This window comes from Aristolochia californica, unplaced genomic scaffold (genome assembly GCF_029961685.1).
Source record: "Aristolochia californica isolate CCGP_79_NKW_82.1479 unplaced genomic scaffold, dmAriCali1.0.hap1 SCAF_3, whole genome shotgun sequence".
Classification (NCBI taxonomy): domain Eukaryota; kingdom Viridiplantae; phylum Streptophyta; class Magnoliopsida; order Piperales; family Aristolochiaceae; genus Aristolochia; species Aristolochia californica.
The window spans coordinates 3,050,445-3,078,081 of NW_027181992.1; the positions used below are offsets into that span (position 1 = coordinate 3,050,445).

General features: G+C 37.5%; 4 protein-coding genes across 4 annotated transcripts; 2 read left to right on the forward strand and 2 right to left on the reverse strand.

Annotated features, from left to right (window-relative positions):
• Nucleotides 1-3,204: 3,204 nt before the first annotated feature.
• LOC137960349 (probable peroxygenase 5) lies at nucleotides 3,205-5,062 on the reverse strand. The gene is made up of 6 exons (XM_068807945.1): nucleotides 4,751-5,062; nucleotides 4,566-4,658; nucleotides 4,377-4,462; nucleotides 3,776-3,867; nucleotides 3,544-3,669; nucleotides 3,205-3,453 (listed from the first exon to the last, which is right to left on the reverse strand). The coding sequence occupies exons 1-6, from the start codon at nucleotides 4,887-4,889 to the stop codon at nucleotides 3,318-3,320; spliced, it is 672 nt and encodes a 223-aa protein (XP_068664046.1). The 5' UTR covers nucleotides 4,890-5,062; the 3' UTR covers nucleotides 3,205-3,317.
• Nucleotides 5,063-8,897: 3,835 nt separating this feature from the next.
• On the forward strand, nucleotides 8,898-11,257 carry LOC137958592 (uncharacterized). The gene is made up of 6 exons (XM_068805655.1): nucleotides 8,898-9,074; nucleotides 9,249-9,711; nucleotides 9,755-9,816; nucleotides 10,055-10,150; nucleotides 10,194-10,280; nucleotides 11,117-11,257. The coding sequence occupies exons 1-6, from the start codon at nucleotides 8,898-8,900 to the stop codon at nucleotides 11,255-11,257; spliced, it is 1,026 nt and encodes a 341-aa protein (XP_068661756.1).
• A 4,526-nt stretch (nucleotides 11,258-15,783) lies between these two features.
• On the reverse strand, nucleotides 15,784-20,842 carry LOC137958891 (ubiquitin-conjugating enzyme E2 variant 1D-like). Its single transcript, XM_068806091.1, has 5 exons — nucleotides 20,549-20,842; nucleotides 16,612-16,751; nucleotides 16,239-16,364; nucleotides 15,989-16,115; nucleotides 15,784-15,872 (listed from the first exon to the last, which is right to left on the reverse strand). The coding sequence occupies exons 1-5, from the start codon at nucleotides 20,574-20,576 to the stop codon at nucleotides 15,814-15,816; spliced, it is 480 nt and encodes a 159-aa protein (XP_068662192.1). The 5' UTR covers nucleotides 20,577-20,842; the 3' UTR covers nucleotides 15,784-15,813.
• Nucleotides 20,843-26,021: 5,179 nt separating this feature from the next.
• Nucleotides 26,022-27,218, forward strand: LOC137958594 (1-aminocyclopropane-1-carboxylate oxidase homolog 5-like). Its single transcript, XM_068805656.1, has 2 exons — nucleotides 26,022-26,858; nucleotides 26,970-27,218. Exons 1-2 carry the CDS (start codon nucleotides 26,022-26,024, stop codon nucleotides 27,216-27,218), a joined length of 1,086 nt encoding a protein of 361 aa, XP_068661757.1.
• The last annotated feature ends 419 nt before the right edge of the window (nucleotides 27,219-27,637 follow it).

The following is a 27,637-nucleotide window of genomic DNA, read 5'->3' on the forward strand; positions in this document are numbered from 1 at the left end:
ATGTGGCCATATCATTCCCCACCCCTTAAGAATCTTTGTCCTCAAGGATGAAATCAGGATAAGATCCTTATCCTTAGGCTAGTATATAAGCCACCAGACCAACTTTCATAATGACTTTGTAAACTTCATGGAGGTTCTGGTTCTGGTTGATCGCCCTCAATATCCCCGATGTCCGTAGGGAAAAAATCCTCGATCATAAATAATTGTGGTCGTTCGCAACGATGGCATGGAATGAACTTCTCATCACAATAATAGCATAACCCCTTCTCTCGACGTTCTCGTGCCTCTTGGTTGGTTATTCGGCGGAAGGTTGTTGGTTGAGTATATGAGCTTTGGTTTATGTGTTGGGTTGGTGGAGGTCCTAACACCCCAGCTATTGGTTTGGCTGAGACCTTTGGTGTTGCAAAAGTTGGTTGTGAAAGTAGTTGGTGATTTGGTTGCCTCTGCAGTTGATTGCGTTCCTCGATGAGCCGAGCCACTCCTATTGTATCTGCCAAGGTTCTAGGTTGTTTAATTTTAACGTCGATGTGAATGTTGTCTCGAAGTCCTGCAATAAAACAACCAATTAGAAATTTTTCCGGTAGGCCGTCCACTCGGTGGGAAAGCATTTCAAAAGCTTCTTGATAAGCTGCTACGGTTGTGGTTTGTTTAAGGCGATTCAAAGCTTCTGAAGGGTCCTCGTAGTCGGTTGGACCAAATCGAAGTTGTATAACCTTGGTAAACTCATCCCATGCAAATGGTCCGCGAAATTTCGTCAACCACCTGTGCCATTGCAAGGCGATGCCCTCTAAATGAAAGGAGGCTAGCTGAACTTGTAGTTCTGGTGCAATGTGTTTGAATTCAAAGTATTGCTCAGCCTTGTAAATCCATCCAGTTGGGTCGTCTCTGTTAAACTTTGGAAAGGACAACTTGAGGTGGTGATGAGAGTGGTCATTTATAGTGTTTGAGCGAGAAATATGTGGGTGTGAGGATTCATTACGTGCAAATGGGTTGGTTTCAGAAAGACTAATGTTTTGGCTACAGAAGGCTCGAAGAGCCTGGAGCTCGGTTAACACGACTTGTAAGGCTGCGTTCACCTGATCGAAACTTGACTCGTGTTGTGCCAAAATTTCGTTGACCTCGTTGCGGAACTCTGCGTTCGTTTTGCCGCAAGTATCCATAGACTGCAAACTTTTTTTTTTTTTTTTGAACGACAAAAAAAAAAAAAAAAATAATACTAGAATTGGTTAGGAAGAAAATATGATCGTTTTAGAATGAGAGAAGGAGAAAGAAAGATAATGAATTGTAAAGAAGAGAAAAAATAAGACAAAGGGCTATTTTTTAGAGAGAAAAAAAATGGAACAAATTAAGGGAAGTTGACGACAGGAGGGAGAAAAATGAAATAAATGCGAGGGACGCGGGGCGGAAACAGGAAGAGAGAAAAAAATTCTGACAGAAAGAAAAAAAAATGGAATCGATTAAGGGAAGTTGACGACGGAAGGGAGAAAAAATGGAAAAAATGTGAGGGCGCGGGGCGGAAACAGGAAGAGAAAAAAATCTGCTCTGGTCTTCGGAAACAAAAAATTTCGTCGATTCCGGCAGCGTTGAGGAAGATCTGTGGTCTGAGTCTCAGCGGCAACGGCAGCAGCGAGGATGTAACGGCGATGGTCTGATTCCTTTCCGAACAGTGATTTTTTTTCGGATTTTCCGGCGGCAAAAAGACGAAGAGTCAGAGGACGGCTTCGGTGGCAGAGGTCGAGTTCCGGCAACGACAGCGTTGAGGAAGTCGGTGGCTCTGTTTTCTTCCTGAACAGAGATTTTTGATGCGGATTTTCGAAATTTTCTTCCCGGCGGCAGAGGAAAGAAGACGATTCTTGCAGAAGACAGCGACAAAGAGACACGGAAAGAAGGAAGGGAAGAATTTGATTTTCTGGGTAGAGAAGCGGAAATTGAAGAGCGTTGATAGAGAGATGTAGAGACGCGGAATGGAATCCCGGAGTCGTAACAGCTTTGATACCACTGATACAAGAATTTAAGATGAAGAAGAATATATGAACAGAGAATGAACAGAGAAGGAGAAGATAGAGTAAGGAAGATAGATTTCAAGATTAATCACACATCTCTGTTACATTTCATCCCGGCTATATATAGCCATACAAGAAACTACCCATGACTATGAAAACGGAAATAACCTCCTACGATCAAGGAACTAATTAACCCATTAAAAGTAAATAATGTTAACCCACTAACCCACTAACTAATTACCAACGACCTTAGCCATGTCCGGCTCTACCTTCGTGGTCTCTTCATGTGGCCATATCACAAAATCTCCTGCTTCTCCAATAGCGAAGAGAGAGCAGTGATGTCGGAAGCGCAGGGAGACGAGAGAGGTGGTGTGGGAGAGAGGGAGGAAAAAAAGGAAATGAGGACAAGCAAGAGAGGGGGGTGTGAGGAGAGAGAAGGGAAAAAAAATTAAGTCGCACGTCCTTCGTCTTGAAGAAGATAAAAAATGGTCTTCAACAAAGGATTTTAAAATGTGGAGATGAATGACCACTTCATCCTTAGCATCCACATGAAATGTCATCTTTCGTCTTGAAGAAGATAAAAAATGGTCTTCAACAAAGGATTTTAAAATGTGGAGATGAATGACAACTTCATCCTCAGCATCCAGATGAAATGTCATCTGTGCTTGTCTTCAACTTATGGTGTATCGGGCTTCAAGTTGACTAACCCCCAAAGTACAAAACTAACACAGGGAAAGCTATTTCCCTTCACGCTTTCGTCCTCTTTTTGGTGCTTGGGACGGAAAAACCAACGTACTGAGCTTTTTCTCCTCTGTTATCAGTACGTGCGTGGCTATTGCAGGCGCCGATTACTATGTTATCGCGGCCGATACAGGGATGTCCACCGGTTACAGCATGCGCCACTACTCAAAAATAATCAAGCTGTACTATTTTCCTGTTCTCTGCTACTTGTCTTTTGCTATTATACTTCTTCTACTTTCTCTTTTGATGGAATTCAAGATGAATACTGACTGAGGAAGTGGTTCTACTATTCAGTGATCGTGTTTCCTGAAACTTTAGACTATTAAGAAAGTTAATGGCTGTTCTGTTTACAAATGAACCTGGCAGCAAGGCCCTTGGGAAAGTGGTTAAGTGTAAAAGATTTAGTAGCTAACATAATGTCTGGGAAATTTATAATCCAACTAATGTACAGTATATACTTGAATAGCTGATGATCTACATCATCCCAAATAACCTTCCTTTTATTTGAATTTAAACGGAAATCAGCTTTGAAACAGATGATCTACATCGCAATCGATACGAAAGCATGAGCATTCATGAAGAATTCCTCTGCTTCAGCTGTTCGAATAAGCTTCCATCATAAACAGCCCTGATCGTCTCCTTCTGCAGCAGACCATCCTTGTCCTTGCACAAATCGTACAGGACCTTCCACTCCGCCGCCGCCGCCGCCCTTCAAAAAATTCATACCATTTCATTTTATCGATCGAAATCATCATTCCAATAAACCGTAGCGGATTTAGATTTGGGTAAGCAGACTCACCATCCTGCGAAGTCCTTGGGTTGTCGATTTGCCTTGAGCATCTCTGAAAGCTCGTTCGAGGTCAGAGCAGTCGGGATAGAGTGTGCGTGCTTGGTGAAAATTTCCTCAAATTTTTCTGGCACGAACCTTCAGGACGAAATCGATGAAATCGCATTAACGTTAGCAAATAGAGAATTCGTCGACATGGGGATTGGAGGAAATGAAATTAAGAAATGTAAAGTGCGTCATTTACCTTCCTTCTGTATCGTAGGCTCCAGTGTCGCTGCCATGTTTGGCTAGTTTTATGTTCTTAATGTAGATGGGAAGGCGTGGATCAGTTTTCCCCTGCATCATCGTTTTTCAGAAATTAATCAAACAGTTATAATGAGATGCTATTACACGATCGTAGAAGAAATTTGTTCTAGTGTAATAGTTGAATCAATTTAATGCATGGAAGATTAATTAGATAAAGAAGCTTCATTAGTTAATTGTATTTCAATCAATTTATCAATTGAATATACAGGTTTCCTATACTAAAAATCTTCAGATTTATTGCAAACAATCCTTTTCCTTTAAACCCAGATGTTTTTAACAATGGTTTCCGTAGGTTTGCCGGAAAGAGATTTATCTAGTTACGGAAAAGAAAATAGAATCAATCGACTCATAGTGACGGAAGCAACTTGAACAGCTAAAGAAATGAGAACTCGGCGAAATAACTGAAATGATTTTCTTCTTTAACATACGTATAATTTTACTTCATTTGAGAACTAAAACTGTTCCGAAACAGATTGTTAGTCGGTTTGGAAGAACTAAAATGAAGTTTCATTTTGCTAATCTGTATCTGCTTAACTTACTGGATTTGTTTTCGAACTAAGGGCGCCATGGATGAGCGCCGCACTGGCTGCAGACAAGGCCGCATTTACACCAATCGAACGAAACCCTAAATCAGAAACCAGAGAAGACGATTCCAATTCATAAGAACTTCAAAACCCAGCATCTATTGATCGTTAGGGAATTAATCCTTCAAGTTCAAATAAATCTACCATCATATGTTTCCGAAGGATAAATAATCCCGTCTCCGTTACTGTCGAAAAAAGTCACGTGCTTCTGTAATGTGGTCAGTTCCCCTTCCACTCCTGCATAAAGAATAAAAAATCAAAAACACAGAAATACAATTTCTTATAAACAGTTCATGCTACACAAAACCCAGAACCAAAAATAGAATTACCGGCGTCCTCACTCCCAGCAGCCATTAGAGTTGTCTCGGGTCCGGCAGAGAGACAAGGGCCTTGAAAACAGAAGAAGAAAAAGAAGACAGCAAGGAGGGTGGGGAAACGTGATGGAAGAAAGAGGAAATATCTCCCCATTTTTGAGTTACACTTAGCGAGGAATTGATGTTGATGCTGAATTCAGCTTGCGAATTAAAGAAGAAATCGGTGCCTTTTATTCTTCGAAACTTCTTCTCGTACAGTGAACTTCGTGAAAGGACAGCTTATTGCCTTTAAAACTCCAGTAAATAAGAGTTAAGACACAGAGGAGAGCAATGGGAATGTTATCTGTAAGAACTGGAAGGCGAAAAAAGACAACCAAGCATTCAATCAGTCCTTCCTTGCAAAGACCAAGAGTAAATTCGAACAGTCTGTCTTCTTCGTTCACATTCGGAAATTAAAGCAACTTCGATTTGTCTTACCAAAAGAGAGGAAAAGGCACAACCATTTACACCCAGAAAGTCTCGATCCTTTATACCTGCCTTCCATCTATAAACAAACGTAGGTAGTATGCCAGAAGAGTAAAGAATCGATATGATCTGTTGCCACAATTGGAGGAATTAAGGTGGTGGGAGCGTGACAGGTTTCGAAACGAAAAAACCCGTTTTCAGTCCACAAGGTTGAGCGCTATATCCATTTCTTATCCCCAGAAAGCCATGAAAATTATATCTGCAATTTTAAACTGATATCGTAAGGACGGAGAAAAACATGTGGGAGCTCTTGGACAGTGGAATCGTATCGATCCACGTTGTCCTTGATTGGACCAGGAAAAAAAACAATATAAGCTTCTCTTCCAACAGATAAAGACTGATTCGAAGAAACATATTCCATCTCTAGTTTTGACGACACGCGGTTATAAATTACAGAAATCCGTATGAAAAACAAAGAATCGAGAGCCAAGTTGGAAATACTATTTTAAAATATGAAGATTGCAATTTTGGAGTAAAAATATCAGGTAGCCGTGTAAGCAATGGAATTGATTTATATATGAATTGATGGGAGTCTCGTTTCAGGAACCAGCTGAAGAAATCTTTTCAAGGGGATGGTCATGCAAGACAAACAGAGGAGTCTTGATTACTCTTTTTCTGTTTCCTTCTTAGAGGGAGAATCATTTGATGAAGAAAAGTAGAGAACAGCTCTAAGACGCGATGAAACGGGATTCGCTGGGCCTCTATGATTAGTTGGGTGAATGGTCTCAATTCATAAAGGGTGAAGACTTTTCTGCATGCGCTGACATCAATGGGAATATAGCAGGTTGGTTTCACTTCTACAAGCAAAGTTAAATTGTTTCTTCTTTCATTGGACAACGTAGAATAGGATTTCACTGATAATCTCAGGAAGGTGGATGGCTTCTTCTTTAAAATATATCTACTCCTTCCGTCATCGACCGTTGCTGTTCAATACGAGCTATTGCCTGTTCCTTGTAAATTAATTGAATTGGTTTCTGAAATGGATCGAAGGTCCTATACAAAATAACTAGTTTATTAGGAAACCAATGAATAATTGGGTGGAATGCCCAGATACTAAGTGGTTGACAGAAACAAGACTGGAATCATCTACCCGTGGGAGAAGAAATTGGGAATATTAAAACTGGATTGCGTGAGTAGGCTATCTTCTTGTTATTTGTGTTGCAAGTCAAGTACTGTCAAACCTTACAGAATCTATTTTCTTCTTTCACGAAGAGTTCATACCTACTTTGCTTCCCGTTTCACAAGGGAAGCAAAGAAGAGACACAGAGTCTTCCGATACAGAAGGAAGGAAGGTCAGTGCCGTTATTTGATTCCTCACAAATTAAGTTCTACCAGCCAATTAACCTGCTACTTCAGACAGCATTACGAAACGAATGAAATTAAGCCTGTAAATGGCAGGTTAGACCAGGCAAAGTTCGATCGCAATCACTTACCCTGATGCATGAAATACTCCGAGAGGTATTCCGAAGCCTTCCACAAAAATGCTCAAATGTAACCCTGGTCGTGGCTGACTTCTTTGGAGCGTAGGTTCCCTGCTCCGCCTGCTCTTGTTCATCTCCTCTTCTGAGAAAGGAAAAACTGATCGATTGTCGTCGTTAAGATTTGATACAGAATAGAGGCGAAGGACGCCAAGAGTTGGATGGCTTCAAAGGGACACCGACTGAGGCCTCCTCGAACGACTTATGTAATAATAAAAAATATAAATTTTGTATATAATTCATTAAAAATCATTATCAATTTAAGATAATTTTATAAAATATGTTATATATTGGTACATGTTTCATTACCTTCTATTTATTGTAATAAAATATTAAATTTATAAATTAAATATTTTAAAAAAATATTTTTCTAATGTAATTAACTCCATTCATTATCGATTTAAGATATTTTCTTATTAACAAGATATTAGAATGTTTATTTTACTTTTAAAAAATCTTATTTGTAGGTACTCATCTTATTACCTTTTATTTATAATAATAAAATATAAAATTAAGATTTTTAATGAATTAATATTCTGATTTTATATTTTTATAACAAATAGAAGGTAATAAAACGTATAGCAACGAATAAATTTTTTGAAAAAACTAAAAAATTTGAAATCGATAATGAAAGGTGTTAAATACTTTAGAATATGATGTTTTAATCAATTAATATACAAATTTTATATTTTATATTTTATTAAAATAAATAGAAGGTAATAAAACACGTATCAACAAATAAGATTTTTAAAAATAAAAAATATTTTTTCAAATATTTTAAAATTTCAAAAATATATTAAATCGGAAACAAAATCTGTAAAATAGATTAAAATATATTTTTAATTAATTAGTTTAAAAAATTAATATTTTGTTATTATAAAAAAGTAAGTAATAAAATATGTACCAAAAAAAAGATTTAAAATGGTAATTAATATTTTTACAAAATATAGTATTAAATTAAAGAATATCTTAAATCGTTAATATAAGGTATTAATTACATTAGAAAAATATTTTGAAAATAATTAATAAAAAAATTATATATTTTTATTATATTAAATCGAAGGTAATGAAATGTGTAGGATTTTTAAAACTATAAATTAATATTTTAAAAATATTTTTAAATTAAAAAACAAATAAATAACAAAATAAAAATAATAGAAAAAAGATCTACGGTGCATTAAAGACGTGGCATGATGACATGTTGTACACTGTCTGATGCCATGGGGATACGATGATGTGCCAAGTGATAGGTAATTCTGTTAGGTGCTTATCTACAGCAAAATCCAAGACCGTTGGGAGAGGTAGGGTCAAAGCTATAAAAGGGCAAGAGGGGGAGGCCTCCTTTCCCTCCCATGGGTTTTCCAATGCTGAGTGAAATTGGCGGGTGGGGGGCCTCCCCCTCCTCCACATCCGTCAATCCCAATTAAAGCTAGCCCTCTCATCTAAACTCCCTTCTTCGTCAATGTCAGGTCCTTCACTCTGGTTTACATAAACAAAGAAAGGAATGGGGGAGGCTCCTTTTAGAACATGGCAACATGTTAGATTGTATGAAAATTAAATCAAATGAGGAAAGACTGCATGGAGGCTCCCTTTTAGAACATGGCAACATGTTAGATTGTATGAAAATTAAATCAGATGAGGAAAGACTGCATGCATCTCTCTCAGCTTATCCTTTTCACTTCTATTAATTTGTTAATAATGTAATATGCTGAGCTGTAAAGAGTAACATGCTGAGTTGTGTAGTTAGTCAGCCGACTTAGTCTTAGCTGGCTTCATTTTTTGTTCTGTATATAAACACTTTTGTACTCTGTTTTTATTAACAGAAAGAGTTCTCTGTTTTCCATAAGAATTGCATAGCACATTTTATCTTTCTGTTTCATACAAATTCCAGAACAAATTTTATCATGGTATCAGAGCTAGACGAGATCTTGAGTTCTGTTCGTCCTATGGATTCTTCGAATCCATATTATCTTCATCATGGAGATAGTCTAGGAAATGTTCTTGTCACTCAGCTTCTCACCGGTGAAAATTTCAACACCTGGCGTCGCTCAATGTTAATAGTGTTAACTGCCAAGAATAAAGTCTGTTTCGTTGATGGATCTCTTCCATCTCCTTCTGAAACATCCTCTATGTTTCATTTTTGAACTCGTTGCAACAACATGGTTCTCTCCTGGATTTTAAATTCTCTTTCACGGGAGATAGCTGCCAGCGTCATCTATGTTGATTCTGTTCATGCGATGTGGTCCGATCTCAATGAAAAGTCTTCACAAAGTAATGGACCTCGCATTTACCAATTGCAGAAGTCTATCACTTCTCTTACTCAGGATGATCTTGTTGTAAGTGCTTATTTTACAAAAATGAAAGGTCTCTAGGATGAGTTACTCAATTATCGTCCACCACCTGCTTGTTCTTGTGGGGCGTTGAGATTTTTTATGGATATGCAACAACAAGAATATATAATGTGGTTCTTAATGGGACTAAATGACTCATTTTCACACATTCGAGGTCAGATCCTTGTTAATGATTCTCTGCCTTCAATTAATAAAGTGTTTTCTCTGGTTATTCAAGAAGAACGCCAACGAGAGATTGGATTTGTGTTGTTACCTGCCATACCTTTTGTTGCTGCTATCTCTTCAACTAAACCAATTTCTCAGAATAAGTCTAACACTCGTAGACCTGTTTGCTCTCATTGTTCCATACCAGGCCATACAGTGGAGAAGTGTTTTAAGTTGCATGGATATCCTCCAGGATATCGATCTAAAAGCAGGTCATCAAATTCTTCTACTTCTTCCAATTTTTCTGCTAATCATTATGCGTCTGTTAACAATGTTGTGGCAGAATCATCAATTAGTCTTGCATTACCTTTCACTCCAGAGCAATGTCAACAACTTTTGGCGTTACTCCATACTCAATCTTCCAATTCATCGTCACACAATGCTAATATGGTAACATCTCCACTTGAACATTTATTTGGTGAGCTAAATTCTATCACATTCTGTTTTTTCTTTTAACACAGTTAAATCTAGTTTGATTCCTAGTGGTGAATTGATCATTGACACTGGTGCCACGGACCATATGGTTCATTCTACATCTTTTTTTTTATTCCTATCAGCCTATTCATAATTCATTTGTCAAAATGCCAAATGGTTCATCTGTGCCAATTACACACATTGGATCCATTCACTTATTTCCCCAACTCACATTATACAATGTTTTGTGTGTTCCTTCCTTCCACTTCAATCTAATTTCTATCAACAAACTTACTCAGTCTTCCTCATGTTGTATAACATTCTTTCATGACTTTTGTTTTCTTCAGGACCCCATCCATTGGAGCATGATTGGGAAGGGTAAAGCTTGTGAAGGACTTTATCTATTGCAGAAACCAGATTCACCTATGAACTTTCCTAAAGATGTGTTTTCTAATTCTGTTTTTGGTTTTAATTCCAAACTTTCAGTTTTTTACATTTGGCACACATCCATCTCAATCTCGAATGCAATTGTTATCTTCTGTTGTTCCACAAATTGTTGTTCCTAATTCAATGGTTTGTGATATATGTCCTCTTACTAAACACAAGAGATTGCCTTTTCCTTTACAAAGTCAGACAAAATACTGATATCCGTTTGAACTAATACAATATGATATATGGGGTCCATTTCAATCTTCTTCCTTGGATGGTTTTAAATACTTATTAACAGTAGTTGATGATTATACTCGTAATACTTGGGTTTATTTGTTAAAATCTAAATCTGATGCTCGAGTTCTCTTACAACATTTCATAGTTTTAGTTGACACTCAATTTCACACTAAAATCAAGTCTGTGAGAACTGATAATGGCAGTGAATTTGTCATACCTTCATTTTTTGCTAGCAAAGGTATAATCCACAACTATCTTGTGTAACAACTCCATAACAGAATTCAGTTATGGAAATGAAACATCAGCACATTTTAAATGTGGATCGTGCACTCATGTTTCAATCCCATTTACCGTTGCATTTCTGGTCTGATTCAATTCTTACTACTGTTTATTTAATAAACAAAATTCCTTCTCCATCCTTACAAGGCAAAAGTCTTCATGAGTTGTTTTTCAATAAGCCTCCTGTTTATGATCATTTGAAGGTCTTTGGATCGTTGTGTTATGCTTCAACTTTATCGCATAACAGATCCAAGTTTGCTCCTAGAGCTCGTAGATGTATATTTCTTGGATATCCTCTTGCCATCAAAGGTTACAAATTATATGATCTTGATGATCATATTTTTTTTGTTTCCCTAGATGTAACATTTCATGAACATATATTTCCTTTTAGATCACTATCTCAAAATTTGCAATTATTTGTTCTAGTTGTTCTTCCTAAACCATTGGTTAATATTTTTGTTCAGCATTCTGATATTGCATCTTCTTCAAATGATCATTCCTATCGTATAACTCTTGAATCTGAACTTTATTCTCGAAATCATCAGCCTCATATCATTCCTGAAACATATCACATATTACCTGTTTCTAATGGTCTACCTCTTTGAAGATCTTCTCGAGCTCACAGGTTACCTGGATATCTGCATGATTTTCATTGCCATATGGCCTCTTCAACAGTTTTACCTCCCACATCTTCTAATATGATAGCTGGTTCTAAAATACATACTTTGTATCCCCTTTCCAATTTTGTTTCTTATTATCGTCTTACATCTAAACACAAAGCTTATGTTCTTGTTTTTTCAACAATTTTTGAACCTAAAACATTCACTCAAGCTGTCAAAATTCCTCATTGGAGGACTGCCATGGCTGAAGAAATTACAGCCTTGGAAACAAACAAAACATGGATTTTAACAATTCTTCCACCTGGTAAGGCTACAATTGGTTGCAAATGGGCCTATAAGGTGAAGCTTAGTTCCAATAGGACACTTGAGAGGTATAAGGCTCGATTAGTTGCTAAGGGGTTTACACAAAAAGATAGTGTTGATTATTTTGACATTTTTTGTCCAGTTGCTAAGATGGTGACAGTTAAGTGTCTTCTTTCCATTCCTGCCATTAAAGGTTGCATCTAATTCAATTAGATCTCAACAATATTTTTCTTCATGGAGATTTGTTTGAGGAGGTATATATGGACTTACCTCCTGGTTTTGGTGATAAAGGTGATAAAATAGTGTGTTGGCTAACCAAGTCCTTGTATGGATTAAAGCAAGCTTCCCGACAATGGTTTGACAAGTTTTCTTCAACCATTGTTTCTCTTGGTTTCAAACAGTCAAAAGCTAATTATTCTCTCTTTACCAAAACTCAAGGATCAAGTTTCATGACTTTATTAATCTATGTAGATGACATATTAATAGCCAACAATATATGAAATTTGTAGATACTTTCAATGTGTTTCTTCACAAGCAGTTCAAGCTTAAAGATCTCGGCCCTTGAAGTATTTTTTGGTACTTGAAGTTGCATGTAATCAATCTGGTATATCTCTATCTCAGCGCAAATATGCATTAGAACTTTTATCTGACACTGGTTTTTTAGCCTCTAAACCTGCCAAAACACCTATGGAGCAGCATCTTAAACTTTCAAAATTTGAAGGAACACTTCTTGAGGATCCCAAACCTTATAGAAGATTAGTTGGAAGGTTGTTTTACTTGACTATTACTAGACCGGATTTAACTTTTGTTTTGCAAACACTAAGTCAGGGCAGCCTCATCTCCAGGCTGCTCATCAAGTGTTGCAGTATATTAAGAGTTCACCTGGCCAAGGCCTTCATTTTCTATCTTCCTCCAAACTTGAATTGACTGCCTTTACTGATTCTGATTGGGCAGGTTGTCAGGATACTAGGTGGTCTATCACTGGGTTTTAAATCTTTCTTGGCAGCTCTCTAATTTCATGGAAATCAAAGAAGCAAACTGTGGTTTCTAAATCATCGGCTAAGGGCGAATATCGAGCACTTGCAAACACTTTTGCTGAGTTGCTTTGGATGTTTTCATTGCTAAAGGATCTTAAAATTTCTCATTCAAATCCTGTGGCTGTTTATTGTGATAATAAATCTGTTGTCCATATTGCCATAAATCCATTGTTTCACGAACGAACAAAACACATCGAAATTGATCGTCATTTTATTCGTGAATCGTGACAGAGTTCAAGATGATTCTATTAACCTTTTTCACATCAATTCTTCTAATCAACTTGCTGATTGTTTTACTAAACCTCTTGGATTACCGTTGTTCTCTAATTTTATTTCCAAGCTTGGCATTCTTAACATTCATGCACCAGCTTAAGGAGGGGATATTAGGAGTCTTCGAATGTTGTATTAGTTTGTTAATAATGTAATATGCTGAGCTGTAAAGAGTAACATGCTGAGTTGTATAGTTAGTCAGCCGACTTAGTCTTAGCTGGCTTCGTTTTTTGTTCTAAACACTTTTGTATTCTGTTTTTATTAACAGAAAGAGTAGAGTGCTCTGTTTTTCATGAGAATTGCAGAGCACATTTTATCTTTATGTTTCATACAAATTCCAGAACACGTTTTATCAGCTTCGTCTCGAAGTTTTCTGAAAGTCTGAGCGCCTTTTCCTGGGTGGATCCAGCGATTATTTTGTTCATTAAGAAGTCGAACATCGACTCTAGGAAGCAGCTAATGGAATGGGAAAAAAAGTAGGAAAAAGGGTCGCAACAACGTGTCACACGCACCTCACAAAATCTAAAGACGAGTCTTGATAAGAACTTTGTGACAGAAAATCAACTGAGATACGATCGTGTAGCAGCAGGCTTTTCCATAAATCATTACCTTCTTTCTTTGCTTGCAGCATCAATCGTTCCCACCATCCATTATCATAATCTTGAAACGGAACCGAACACCACAGATACTTTCTCTGCAAGCGTCTGTGCTTGTCTCCCAGATTCCAAGTTCATGAGTGCAAGGCCAAGCTTATCTATCTACTCTCTCCCACTTATTTCTTGACGTGCCGAGATACCCTTTAACTCTCTCTTTCACAACTTCACTATTCATACGAGTTGGCCGGAGAAGAAGCAGAGCTCCATATTCGCTTAGAATCAATTCCTGTTAGCGTTCCAACTACAGAATCCTTCTTTTCTTAATAAGCAGAAGTGGAGAAAGATTTTCCGACGGACCGACCGTCCAAATCCAGAAGACTTCCAAGCCAAAAGAAAGAATGAAACCGTGAGAAGAATTGGGTAATCAGAAATCATCAATTTCACTTTAAGTTGTGCTTGTCCTCTCCGAATTGTTCAAATAGAAACAAGTTGTTAAGTCCAAATGAAAGTCGAATTACATCATTCTCACTTCTCCTGTGAATGAATTCCCTCTCAAAATCTCAGTGCCCAGTAATCGCTTCCATGGGTCAAAAGTAAAATCATGTCGTGATAAAACCATTTGATTTACATTTCTTCGTACTGAGAGTTTTGAAATCATTAAATTGCACATCTGTTCCTATTCTCTACTTCCATTCAATTTTAGTAAAGATTTTAATTTCAGAAATTTAACCAGGATGAAGGTTTGAGAAGAACGAATAAAGAAAAAGATTGGTCTTGGATAACACCTCTTCCTGCTACTGACTTGGACTGGTTGATTTGAGTTCCTAATAATCAGGCTACTATCTAGGGAAGAAAAAAATATTCGTTTTTTTACTTTATTCCGAGTCACAGTAAAGTGATTAATTGATAATTAGAAAAAATTACAAGCCAATGCTCCCCAAATAGGGCACCATTTCTCCTACCTTCTTCAAAAAACAAAAAAAAAAAAAATCAAAAGTAAAAGTAAAAGGATTCCCTGAGGATAAAAGTGGTGAAAGTACAGGGAGCTCTTATCTTCTTTGCTAAAAGAAATCGGTAACTTCTCCAATCTCAGTTTAAACCGAACTTGCCACATTTTCATGCTACAAAAGCTTAGACCATGGCATCAAGTAGGTCCCACTCTAAGCAAAAAAGAAGGTTCCGATTGATCAAACCAGAGAGCTTTTCATATCTGAAGCTTGTTATAAGTAATCATAAGCCTCTCAGCAGAGAGAGAGAGAAGATAGAGAAGCAAAAATGACTACTGGAAGACGGGAACGAAGCAAGAAGTCACTGTGCGAGAAGTCCATGAACATTGTGGTAAACATCATCAAGGTGTCGTCTCTTTCTCTGGCCAAGATAAGCCTCGGATCAGTGGCCGAACCGCCGCCTCTCGTTACCACGTTAAAGGCTCCAGTGGTGCCTCTTGGGACTACTACTGGGACGACGACGACGAAGAAGCTGGTGGAGCCGGAGACAGAACAGAAGCTCTCTTCTTACTTGATGGAGCCCGGCGACGATATAAATTGGAGAGCTGTTCAGTATATTAACGGGATCCATGAAAGAAATATACATGAATCGAAGAAAAGGTCCGGAGCCGGCGACTACATGCTGATACCTCCACCACCTTACAGGACGAAGTAGATCGACCCTCTGTTTTCCTGCAATAAGGTTACCTTGCAGCTTAATTTATTGGGTTTCTTCTTCATAGACGTATTTTGCTTGTTTTTCTTATAAGCTCTTAATTTGAAGGATCGACCTCTTTACTGCGTTTATCTTTTGTTCTTCTTTATTCAGTGAAGAGAAACCGAGTTGCTTGTCAACAACTGCAACAACACGTCATGGAAGATTCCTATTAGTATAACTACCCATCAGGGAAGAGCTTACCTGACTAGTTCGATTTCTTCTCAATGAAGGCTTTTATCTTTAGTGCAGCCTCAGACTGCCTTTTGGCTTTAGTTAATAGCTAAGTAGTTCGATTTCTTCTCAATGAAGGCTTTATCTTTAGTGCAGCCTCAGACTTTACTTAATTTCGCCTTCCATGGAAGCTGCTACTCCAAAATGCAATTAGAGGGGGGAGGGGAAAAGAGAGCTCTCCTCAGATTCTGAGTTCAGTGTCCATAAACTTTCCCTCTTGTTTCAAATTCTCATTTCTTTAGCTTTACAAGCTCAGCCAGGAAGGCAATTTTGGACGCTTTTTTTTTTTTTTTTAAACTCTTTAGGGCTTCTTATACAAATCTAGACCGGCAATAACTCTCCCCATCTATCTAACAACAACAATATATACAAAACCACAACATTCAGTAATCAGTCATATTCAGAGAACGCTGCACCGGATAACCAACCCTTTCTGATCTCCCCGCTGCTCTTCATTTCCTGCATTGCGACAAGACTTGTAACACAACATTTGCACTAATATATAATGACACCATGTATCTCGCATGGTTTAGATCCAAAGGCTCATCTTTTTTAACCTTAAAAATGTAGTTTACCTTCTGGTGGCTGGGCCAGCTTCCGATTCCTTGGAGACATCATTTCTTTCTTCAACTGGACCAATATGTCCTCCATGGTATACTCCCTTTGCCAGTCAGCTAGCATTGGGAAGAGAGCAGGTTCTACCTGGTTCAAAGTTGCAATGAAAATCCACAACTCAAATTTTCAGTTAAAGCAAACTAAACAATTCAACAAGATTTTGGAGGGAATCCGACTAAGGCAGAGTATAAAAAGTTCCAGAGGTAATACCACCCCACTGTCTTGGTTCACACACGTCATGTTTATCCGTGTCTGGAACCTCACAGTTGGAGGGTTATCGGGATAATCTTTGTCACAGAATAGTTTCAGCTGATGGATGCGCCCCTCATGAACAGTCTGAAAGAAAAAATAGTATGTGAGTGACAATAAAAAGTTGCAATAAGGTGTCAAGAGTTGTGTTAATATCTATCTATAGCATAAGTCTCAGATGCTACTGTACCATAAAAATGTGCCAAATATTTTCATGTAAATTACAGGATATGCCACATCATCACCCTTTTTCTGGAGGTATATATAATAAAGGGCATACCCCACTAATATTTACAGGACAACATATAGATCATGCCAAGAGATAAGAGCTCACATTATGAGGACCAATGATGGTCCCAGTCCATGAACCCATGTAAATGTCATCTGCATCATCCATCCCATAGCTAACAGTTCCATCTCCAATACCTTTTTCTCCTCTCTCAAGTTCTTCAAGTAATCTGAAATTTCTGGGAACTGCAAAACCACAACAACATATTTAGCTATAGATGCAAAAACATTTACCACAAGCATTGTCCACACTACATAACCTATGTATTACAGAACTACTCATGTCTGGTTGTTAGCCGCAAAAGGCATCAGACACTAAAGGGAAGTATTGTTAGGTTTCACAAGCACAATAAGTTGAAGATTGCAATCAGATAAGAAACCTAAGTCAAGTTGGGAGTTTACCAAGCCCCATCACCTAGATGATGACAGGCATAAACTTAACAGAGAAATGGATCTATCCAATCCCAGTTGACATGCCTAATCCACCATATTGATTTTAAATTTTGATCCTTATGAAACCATTTCGATGCAGGTCACACTCCGAAACAATGACATGAACTGTACTTGACCATGACGGTATCTCAATCAGTTAGCAACTGTTATATATACGCCATATGTTATGCAACAGCCTGAGCTGTAGGTCTAGAAACCTGCTTTAAACTAGTTTTTTATTTAATTTATTTTTCTTATTTCTGGAGCATATGAAGGCGACCAGAGAAAAAGCTCAAAATTCCCGTGGAAAATCAATCTGGAGTTTCAGAAGCATGTAACACAGATACCATTATCCAAGGCCAAAACACAGTGAATAATGAGCCACTTAATATTATTAATATTACTTAGGTAGATAAAGGGTGTGATTGCAGTCACTCAAAAAGATAGTGCATGCATGAATGTGACACTAAACCAGACCGATATGCCAGATAAGTAGACATGAATGAGAACCAGATCCCCTTATGCATGAATGGTCTGAATAAAGTACTTCCAACACATAAATTGGCACTGGTTTCTGAACCTTTTATTTATTGGAAGTAGCACATGAACACTTCTAGTCAATTCAATATCTGAAGGATCCCCGGCTAGGTGGGAATCATCTAATTTGTTGGACTTGGATCTAACTCGGTCCAGCTCCTTTTGGGCCTCAAATGTGCACTACAGTCGCAGGTGATCTAACTCATATTGGGCACCTCATATCCAATTTTAAGGGCCCCAGTACAGAACCCAATACTTACTAGTAGAACCATAGAATCTGATGTCATGGCCCCAAAACAAATCTTGCCTTTTCTAAAACTAGACACTTTCTTCAGCATGTCCTTTTTTGCAAATAAAATAACAATCTTCTTTCCTATTTGGTCATTAGTGATATGCAGACGGACGCGGCATAGGTGGCACAGCCGAAGACAAATGCAACACAGCCGAGACAACCGACAAGCGCGAAATCAGATGTTGCAGAGCCAAAAAGGAGTGCACTAGCCACATTGCTAAATGGGGTTTCCAAAATGAAATGGCAGCCCCAAATGACCAAAATGCCCACCTGTGGGTACCAACACCTTCAGACGGCACAGAAACGCGAAAACAGCCAAGGCGCAGGTGCAACAGCAGGGGCACAGGGGCACGCGTGGCCAGCAGCTGCTACTCAGGTGTACACGCACGGAAGAGCTCAGGCATGCGGCAGGCAGCACGCAGAAGCGCCCAGGCGCGCGGGGCGAGGGCAACAACTCTGCAACTAGCAGGTGGCTGGCTGTTCAGTTTGAAATTTGATTTAAGGGCTATCCAAATGGATCAGGATAGGATTATCTGAGACAATTTAAGGCATGTTTCATAATGCAGCATTTGAATTTGAATAAAGGGAAGATTTGCCATGCTTAGGTGGCAAAATCTCATAAGGTCTTGTATGATAAAGGGATAAGGAGGGTTTATCCTTATTTTGCCTATAAATAGGTTTTGCAACATGATGTAAACCATCTCACTTACATGCAAAGGAGTTCTCATTACACATCAGGCTATGTTTCTCTTCCATTTACTTTATTTCTTCTTGGATGGGAGGTTGACTAGACTAATTTTCATACGAAGTAAACTAGGACGCACCCTAAGGTTTTAGGAGTGATTGTTCACTCAATCTAGCGGCATAGGCACCAATTCTCACAAAGTGATCCACAGATTCATCAGCATTGATGAATTGTCTATTATCTTTGTTAACTTCAATAAAATCTCATTTTTTTTCATAAATGTCAGAATAAGTTCAATGGGAGAACGTTTTGCTTCCAGAGGAAATTATTTACACATTACATGCAACCATATAAAACAGAAATATTTATAAAATGTCAAATGATTTTGGGCTGAAAATATTACTCTTCTTGAATAGCTTTTAACACTAAAATACAAATGATGTAAAACAGATATTAGATAAAAAGAAGACTGCAAGTGCCAATAGGAGGCAAAGCTCAACAAGCATACACACCTCTAAAAATGAATGGATTTTTCTAGGATATTGATATTGTCAGATAAAAGATACTCAACTTCACAGATCTCATAGTGTTAATGCCCCATCCCCCACCAACATCTAAAACCTGAGTTTGACGTTAAGTTGACCTTCCTTGATTTGGTTTCTTTTTTTTTTGGAAATTGGAATTTGACATCGGAATATAAAATAAAAATACACCCGATGGATAATGCTAATGACTGCAGCCACAGAACAACCTGTGCCATAAATTGATTAATATGCAGCAATCATAAGAACCTAACCTATAGGGACATGTACAACATTGTCTGACTATGTTGATTCTATCAACTCATCAGAGGAACTTGTGGGAACCAATAGAAAATGTCATGTCAATCTAGTTATGTACAAATACATCAATGAAGAGGTGCCTTAGTGAAATTGGCCCAGTACGTGGGTTGAGGCCAGGACTCAAAAGCCAAAATTTGCCTTGGTATGTATCAATGTGAGGATTTTGGTTCAGCCACAGAATTTACTGTCAATTGATTTCACCCTCTGTGTGTGTTTGAAAGAGAGAGAGAAAGAGAGAGAGAGAGAGAGAGAGAGAGAGAGAGAGAGAGAGAGAGAGAGAGAGAGAGAGAGATGCCTATCTTGCAAAATGTCAACCCAACCAAGGGGATCATGCAGATCCCAAAGAGGAAGTTCCCCCGGTATCCCCTTTTATAAGCTTGTCACACCTTTTCACGACTTGAGCTTTTGAGAAAATTCAATGTGAACAGATTTAACCTACGTCACACAAAATGTTTATCCACAACAACTATTCACAGCCTATGGCTACGGGAAAAAACCATGAACTAGTAATTTGGAATATACTTGTTTGAATAGAGAAAATTCAGAGAAAATAAAAAATAAAAAATAAATAACGAGCAAAGCCAGAAACATCCCTGAGGTCAACTCAAAATGCAGAGACATATTAAACGCTTTGCCTATTGTACCTACAAGTTCATAGCGTTCATGCACCTCAAAAATGAAAGAAAAAGAAAACAACAACATCTACAACAACAAAAACTCTATTAATACACCTACAAACCACAGTAATACCTAAATATGGAAGCAACCAGTAAAAGAAGTACACTGTCTGAAAATAAAAGAAACTCAAACCCAATATATTTCATATCAGAAAAGGTGACCTATCACTGCAATTAAATATGCAAATATAAACACTGAAGGAAAAATTAAAAGAATAAGAAGAGGAAGAAGCGAGACCATCCATTTGACCAAATGCCACCAGAAACTAAACTAAATATCATCAGAACAAAGTTGATTTGGTGAACAATAAAGATAAATACTAGCACAACTCTAGAATTTACTGGCATAAGAGAAAATACTGTCAGAAACACCAAATTCATTCGTACTCAGTGATCAATCAAAACAGTGAGATAGCAACATCTTCATCCCTCGGGAATCGCACACACGAAAATTCCACCAGAATTTAACGACAGTCACATGAAATACACGCAGAAAAGAAATTTCGTCAGGAACTAACCGACAACCCTTGATCCCTCGGACCCCATTTCGCAGCAAGAGACAAATATCTATGGTTCGACCTTTCCTATGCTGCAGAAGAAAACCGGAGAAACGCAGTCAGAGTAGAGAAGAGGCAATGATAAAGGCAGAGGAGTCCAATCCCGGTTCAGTTAAAGAGAAGGAAGTCGTAAGGGGCTCGAAGCTCGCCAACTACCACTCCCCCACCCTTATATCTGGAAATCCGGAAGGGTAAAGGCGAGCGGAGGTATAGCGGCAGGAGAAGTGGCAAGAGGGAAGGAAAATGGGAAATTTTCTGCTGACGCTGCGCTTTGTGGGCGGCATAAATGTGTACTCGTAAGCAACACATCGTTATCTGTTTTCCATTCAACATCTACGATCAGAATCGTTGACTGAGGGGGCCACCGGCCACCCCATTCGAAGGGAGGAGGGTCCCTTAGCATGGGTTCATCAGGGTTTAAGTGCGTTAGGTCACGAATGGTTATGTTAGGTGAACTTGGTACTTGTGATTGAGAGATAATGAATTGGTTTGTCCTTTTAAACTGAAATATGTACACCCCTATGTATCTATGTACAAGTGGTTTATTACAGGCTCATGAAATATATGTACATGCCTTGCTAATGATGATTTTAACTGATCCAACAATATAAGTACTCTTATTACAATGTATGATCAATAGTGTTGATGTCCTACAATTTTCCCTAGTAGAAGTGTGAAAGACAATTATTTTATTACGTATTTACTAATTCATGAGCCGAAGTCATTAAGAAATTGTATTGATGTTTATTGGCGCCCATTCATAGACAAGTTGGAGTTGTGGGAAGAGGGAGTGAAAAAATTTGTGCACTTATAAGAGAGATTTTTATGATAAATGTTGTACTTTTTTTAATCATAAATGATTTGTTATATTAGGTTCTACTATGAGGTTAGAGTACTAAAGAAATATTGACATGCCCGATATGTACGAGTCAAAAATTTATACGACCCTCCTATTTAGCTATCAAGTAGTAACATCTTTGGATAATTTCGTGAGCTCCCCTATGTGCCATAATAGAAATCTCAACTAATATAGTTGTCAAGTAGTAACATCTTTGGACAATTTCATGAGCTCCCCTATGTGTCATATTAGAAATCTCAAACTAATAAGAAGCAGAGGAACATATTTTTTGGGTTATATTATCAGTCAAAGTTGAGATTGAGGCAAAATTTGGATGTTATACACATTAGGAAAAATATTTGTTACTATATTGTGGAACATTTTTCCATTCAACTACTCCATTGGACTGATGAGAATAAGGAGTCATGGTCTCATGTATGATACCATGTTACCCATAGAATTTTCCAAATTCTATAGAACCGTACTATCCTCTTCTATCTAATCTAAGCCTTTTATTGTTTTTTGGGTTTCATTTTCTAATTCTCACTTATAAATTTTAAAATTTTATAACGCTTCATCACACATAGTAGTATTTTGACATATCATCTATAAAATGTAATAAAATATTTTTTTCCTCCTCCGGTCAAAATGTCATTTATCTCACAAATGTCATTGTGTATATGCTCTAGAAGGTTAGAGCTTCCACACGTTGACTTAAATGGCTTTATAGGTTGTTTCGATTCTACACATATCTCACATTTATTTTTTTAACTCTACTTTATTTTTATGTATTAAATCTAAGTTCATCATTCTTTTTGGAGTGTTCTTATTTACATGTCCAAGTCTACTATGTCATAAGCCAAAAGAGTCAAATAGCATGACATAAGATAAAGCTTTATTCTCATTAATATTTTTGGTAAAAATTATATTTAATTTAAATAAACCATCAAAAACATAACTCTTCCCTACAAAAGACGCACCCTTGGTAATTAGAATCTTATTCTATTCAAATACTAATTTGTAGCATAACTCACCTAGAAGGAAATCGCTAACAAGATTCTTTTGTACATCTGGCACATATTGCACATTGTGGAGAGTGTGAATGGTCCTAGATGTGAACTTCAACTCTACTCCTCCTTCACCTATCACTTGAGCAACACTGGAATTGCTCATTGTCATGGTTTTCCCTTTGACTTCCTGGTAAGAAGAAAAAGAGAAAATATCAAAACAAATATGGATAATTGTTTCTGTGTCAATCCACCAGTTAGTTGGATTAAATGCCAGATTTATTTCTAAGTTAGTTATCACTAACATTTCATCGGTTCCAGTCGAGCTAGTTTTGATTATCATGTTTGCCTGAAGAGTTGTACTATCACCTTGCCCTTTATTTTTCTTGAGTTTACAATGTTTAACAAAATGACTCAGTTTTCCACAGACATAATATGCCCTCTTGTTTTGTTCCTTCTGAATTTTTTGTTTAGGTTTTCCAATGTTTGGGCTTCTTCTTCATGAAGTTCGTCTTCTGTGATTCTATAAAATTTGCTCTTTCACTAACTTGATATCCATTACCCAAGTTTTTCTCAATGTTGTTTCTGTGTTTTTCTTGTATCTAAATTGACACCAACACTACATTTAATGTGGGCAATTCTCTTTTATGTTTCATCTAGATCTTGAAGTCTAACCATGATAGAAGAAGTTTTTTGTATGACGACAAATACTTGTGTTCTATAATCTATAGGAATGTTGGCGATAATTTTAGCAATAATATTTGAATTTCATGTGCTTGATCAATCATTGATTTACCATCTACCATCATGTAGGTCAAATATTATCCTACAAAATTTTTTGTTCAAACTTTGTTTCTTGCCTGTACTTTGACTCTAAAGATTTCTATAAACCTTTCGCACTTTTTGCAGCAAAATACAAGTTATATAAACTATTGCTTAGTACACTAAGGATCATATCACAACACAAATAATCATCTTTCTCATATTAGTGTTTAACACCTGATCTTGTTGGTTCATGTTCCTCTGGGCTACTAATTGTTAGGGTACTCACAATTACATAGAACAACTCTAGAATTGTTAACAGTGTTCTATTCATTTATGCCATTTACTAAAAAATATTCTCATCAAACAGTTTGGGTTTCAATGTTTTGTTTAGTAAATTTATGGATTTCCTCGTTCTAGAAGTTTGAATTTCATTCAAAATTGTCGAAAATATATAATACAAACATAACTTTAATAAACACTTTAAGAAACCGAAATTGATATCTAGTGTCGATGCATACCTTTTATCAATCCGCTTCATCAATCAGACGGAAAATAATCAAATAACTAAATAATACCTCGATCAGGTTTGAGCGTGTATTTATTGTCCTTGAAAGAGATTCACCTCCTATAGTGCATCGGATACTGACGATCCTTTCTCAAGATACAACGGACCTTTCTGTCCTATTAACGTGCACAGTGCTAAGTGGGCCAATGAACTCTAAAATACCTTTTTTGACTACTCAAACTGGATCAAACGAAGGATATTTCCTCCTTTTTTCTTTCAAAACACTAGATCTTCTCTCAAGAACATGAAAAACACTTTATTCTTTTCAAAACCCTTTTTAGAGCTCTGGAATTCTTTATCTAACTCTCTCAAGTTTCGTAGCTCTATTTATAGAGCTTCCTAACTCTTATGGGAAAAACCACCCCTTGATTTAACCGTCTAGATTTGTAACTGTTTTGATCTGACATTTCAGATCTATAATCATTTCCATCCAACAACTCTGACCTTGATCCATCCCAATGATCAAATCGATCTAATAAAAAAACTCATCGTACTTTGGCCTCAAATGTCAAACATGTGACATGCAGGCCTACCCAAAGACATGTACGAACATGAGTGATAGACCACACACATGCCAAACAACACGTATATGCGAGCATGAGAGCGTCACACATGAGCGTGTGTAAGTCTTGCACAAACTCAAGGAGGACAAAAGGGTTTCTGTATATAACCAATTACTAAACATTGAAACCCTTTACTTCTCAAATAAATATGTGACTACAATGTCGAGATCAAAATAGATGTTATACATAAAGGTTCGGTTGTTTAGGTTGGACTATATAGCAGATCATCTTGGGGATGACTTTTTCAGTTTAACAAATAAATATGTGACTACAATGTCGAGATCAAAGTAGGTGTTATACATAAAGGTTCGGTTGTTTAGGTTGGAATTTATAGCAGATCATCTTGGGGATGACTTTTTCGGTTTAACAAGTTCCAAACTTCTAGCTAAGATGTTTCGTGTCCAACTTAACAAAATATGTGTGGCACATCCTCATTGGAGAGATGTCAATGATGCTCTCATGTAAATTTTAGTTGGTTGAAGGAGACAGGAACATCTCTTGCTCCTATTTCTTTTCCTCCTTTTATATAAAATAACCATTGTTTTTGGTAATGTGGGACTAAGGAAATGAGACGAAAGGAAAATATATGTCTATAGTCCATGCAAGACTTGAACCTATGACCTTTGCATTATAAAAGGGCGATCTAACCATCCGAGCAATAGGCACGTGTGCATACCTCATATGCATGCGCGTGCCTTTTTTTATTATAAAACTCTAACAGAAAAAGCTAAAGAAGTTTGGTTAATGAATTTATTATCACTAATTTAATCATTTATTTCTTAATTTTATTTACATAAAAGGAGGAAAAAAACGGAAGCAAGAGATGTTCCCATCTCTTTCAACTAACTATGATTTACATGAGAGCGTCATTAACGTCCTCCAATGAGTAAGGGTGTCACCAAGCCAAACCGTTTGAGTTCGGCTCAAAAAAAGCTCGGTTCAATTTAGTTTTTACTCAATCCTGGCTCGATCTCAAACTTGAAATAAGGCTTGTTAAGTATAAAAAGCCAAACTTCAGATTTTTGAAGTTCAGCTTGTTAGCTCGTGAGCCAATTCGTTAGCATAGATTTTTTTTTTATGAAAATACCCTTTATTCTATATATTCTCGTCAATTCCCTTTTTAGTTAGTTGATAGTTGATCTTATTTACCTCAAACCTCAAAGGCGATCGATAGTTCATCCTTTTTGGGTCCCTCAATATCTAATGTTGTTGTCTGTCAATGAAATAAACATTATTGATAAAGGTATTTGTTTATTTTTTTAGGTCTATTTTGTTTGTTATTATATATTAGTATGCTCCATTGCAAAGTCTTTCACTCCTCTATTATAGTTTACAATTCAATGGTATTAAGTTCATCATAATATTTTCTTTATTTATTTTTATAATTTTTTTATAATTTTTTTATATTTTAAATATAGTTTTGATCTGAACCCAGAACTCGATCTCAAACTCAGTTAAATTTTTTGGGTCGAGTTTGATAACCCCTACCGATGAGGATGTGATTGTGCCCACACATATTTTGTTGAGACAAGGAACATCATAGCCAGAAGTTTGGAAGTTGTTCAAGCAAAAGAGTCGTCCCCACGATGATCTGTCCAACCTACACAATGGAACCTATATATGTAGAAAACCCAGTTTGATCTCGACATTGTAATCGCATATTTGTTTGAGAAGTGAAGGGTTTCAGTATTTGGTGATGGCGAACGAATCTTCTGAGGAATGTTACGATCGAGCCAGAGAAGTTAAAGAATTCGACGACTCCAAGAGCGGAGTGAAAGGCCTTGTAGACTCTGGAATCACAACCATTCCCCGTTTTTTCATTCACCCGCCTGAGAATCTCACTGGCATTCGATCCCATCAGCCGGTTACAATTCACATCCCCATCATCGACCTCTCCGAGTCTTACTCCAACCCCAGACCCCAAATCGTCCAACAGATAGGCGACGCGGCTCGTGAACTCGGCTTCTTCCAGATAGTTAACCATGGCATCCCCGTTCACGTCATGGATAGTACGATTTCAGCTGTTAAAGCCTTCCATGAACTCCCAACCGAGGAAAAGAAGCCGTACTACGATCGGTCGCGCAAGGGTGGTGTCTCCTTCGCTTCTAACAATGACCTTTTTCGATCCAAGATGGCTTCTTGGCGCGACTCTTTAAGCGTAGAATCTGCCCCAGTTCCGCCGGACTGGGAGAGGATCCCGACCATCTGCCGGAGCGAGCTATTGGAGTGGAACAGGCAGACGAATAAGCTCGCACAAGTATTGGCTCAACTGCTCGGTGAAGGCCTAGGATTAAGACCGGACAGGTTGGATGAGTTGAAGTGCATGGAGTCCAAAACTATGTTGGCTCATTGCTACCCGCACTGCCCACAACCTGATCTGACACTGGGAATCAGCTCCCACACCGACCCTGCTGTGCTAACCATCTTGTTGCAGAACGAACTGGAGGGCTTGCAGGCAAAATTCGGCGACGACTGGATAGACATTAAACCCATCCATGGCGCCCTTGTCGTAAATATAGGTGATCTTCTCCAAGTAAGATACATCCATCCGAATTACGGTTATTAACAGTAGTTGATATTGAATCTATAGAGAATTTGAATGCTTTAACCGGTGGTTTCTCTGTTTCAATGGTGGAAATTGAAGATAATGTCGAACGGGGTCTATAAGAGCGCTGAGCATCGCGTGGTGGCTAATTCTCACAAGGAGCCGCGCATCACCATCCCGATTTTCATTGGTCCAACCGGGATTGGGAACTGCTATCACTACGGACCTCTTCCAGAATTGCTTTCAGAAGAAAAACCAGCTCTTTATCGAAACTTTACGATGGCGGAGTTCATGACGGATTTCTTCAGTAAGGAGATATCCGGCTTAGTTAACAATTACAAGCTATAGACATAGCTTGGTGTTTTCTAATATGCCATTCAAGCGCTTAAGTAATCATATATTGACACGTATATGATTTGGACTCACCAAATGGTAATCTAGTGGTTGGTACAATAAGGGCCAAAATAAGATGAAATATTATAAGCCTACAACATTGTAATAAGGAATTGATGATCATTGCATAAGAAAATATATATATATATATATATATATCTATATATTTGTGTCACGCGGCTAATCAAACACAAAAATTTGGCCATAAAAAAGTTTTTAGGTTGTTTTAAATAAATTAAAATATAAAATATGAGGTTATTTACTAATCCAATATTGTTGAGGAGAAGTCGTGAGGCGTTGTTCAAGCAAATATTTAAGACTGTAGTGATCAGTGCGAATAATAAATGCACGTCCCAATAAGTAAAGTCTGCAAT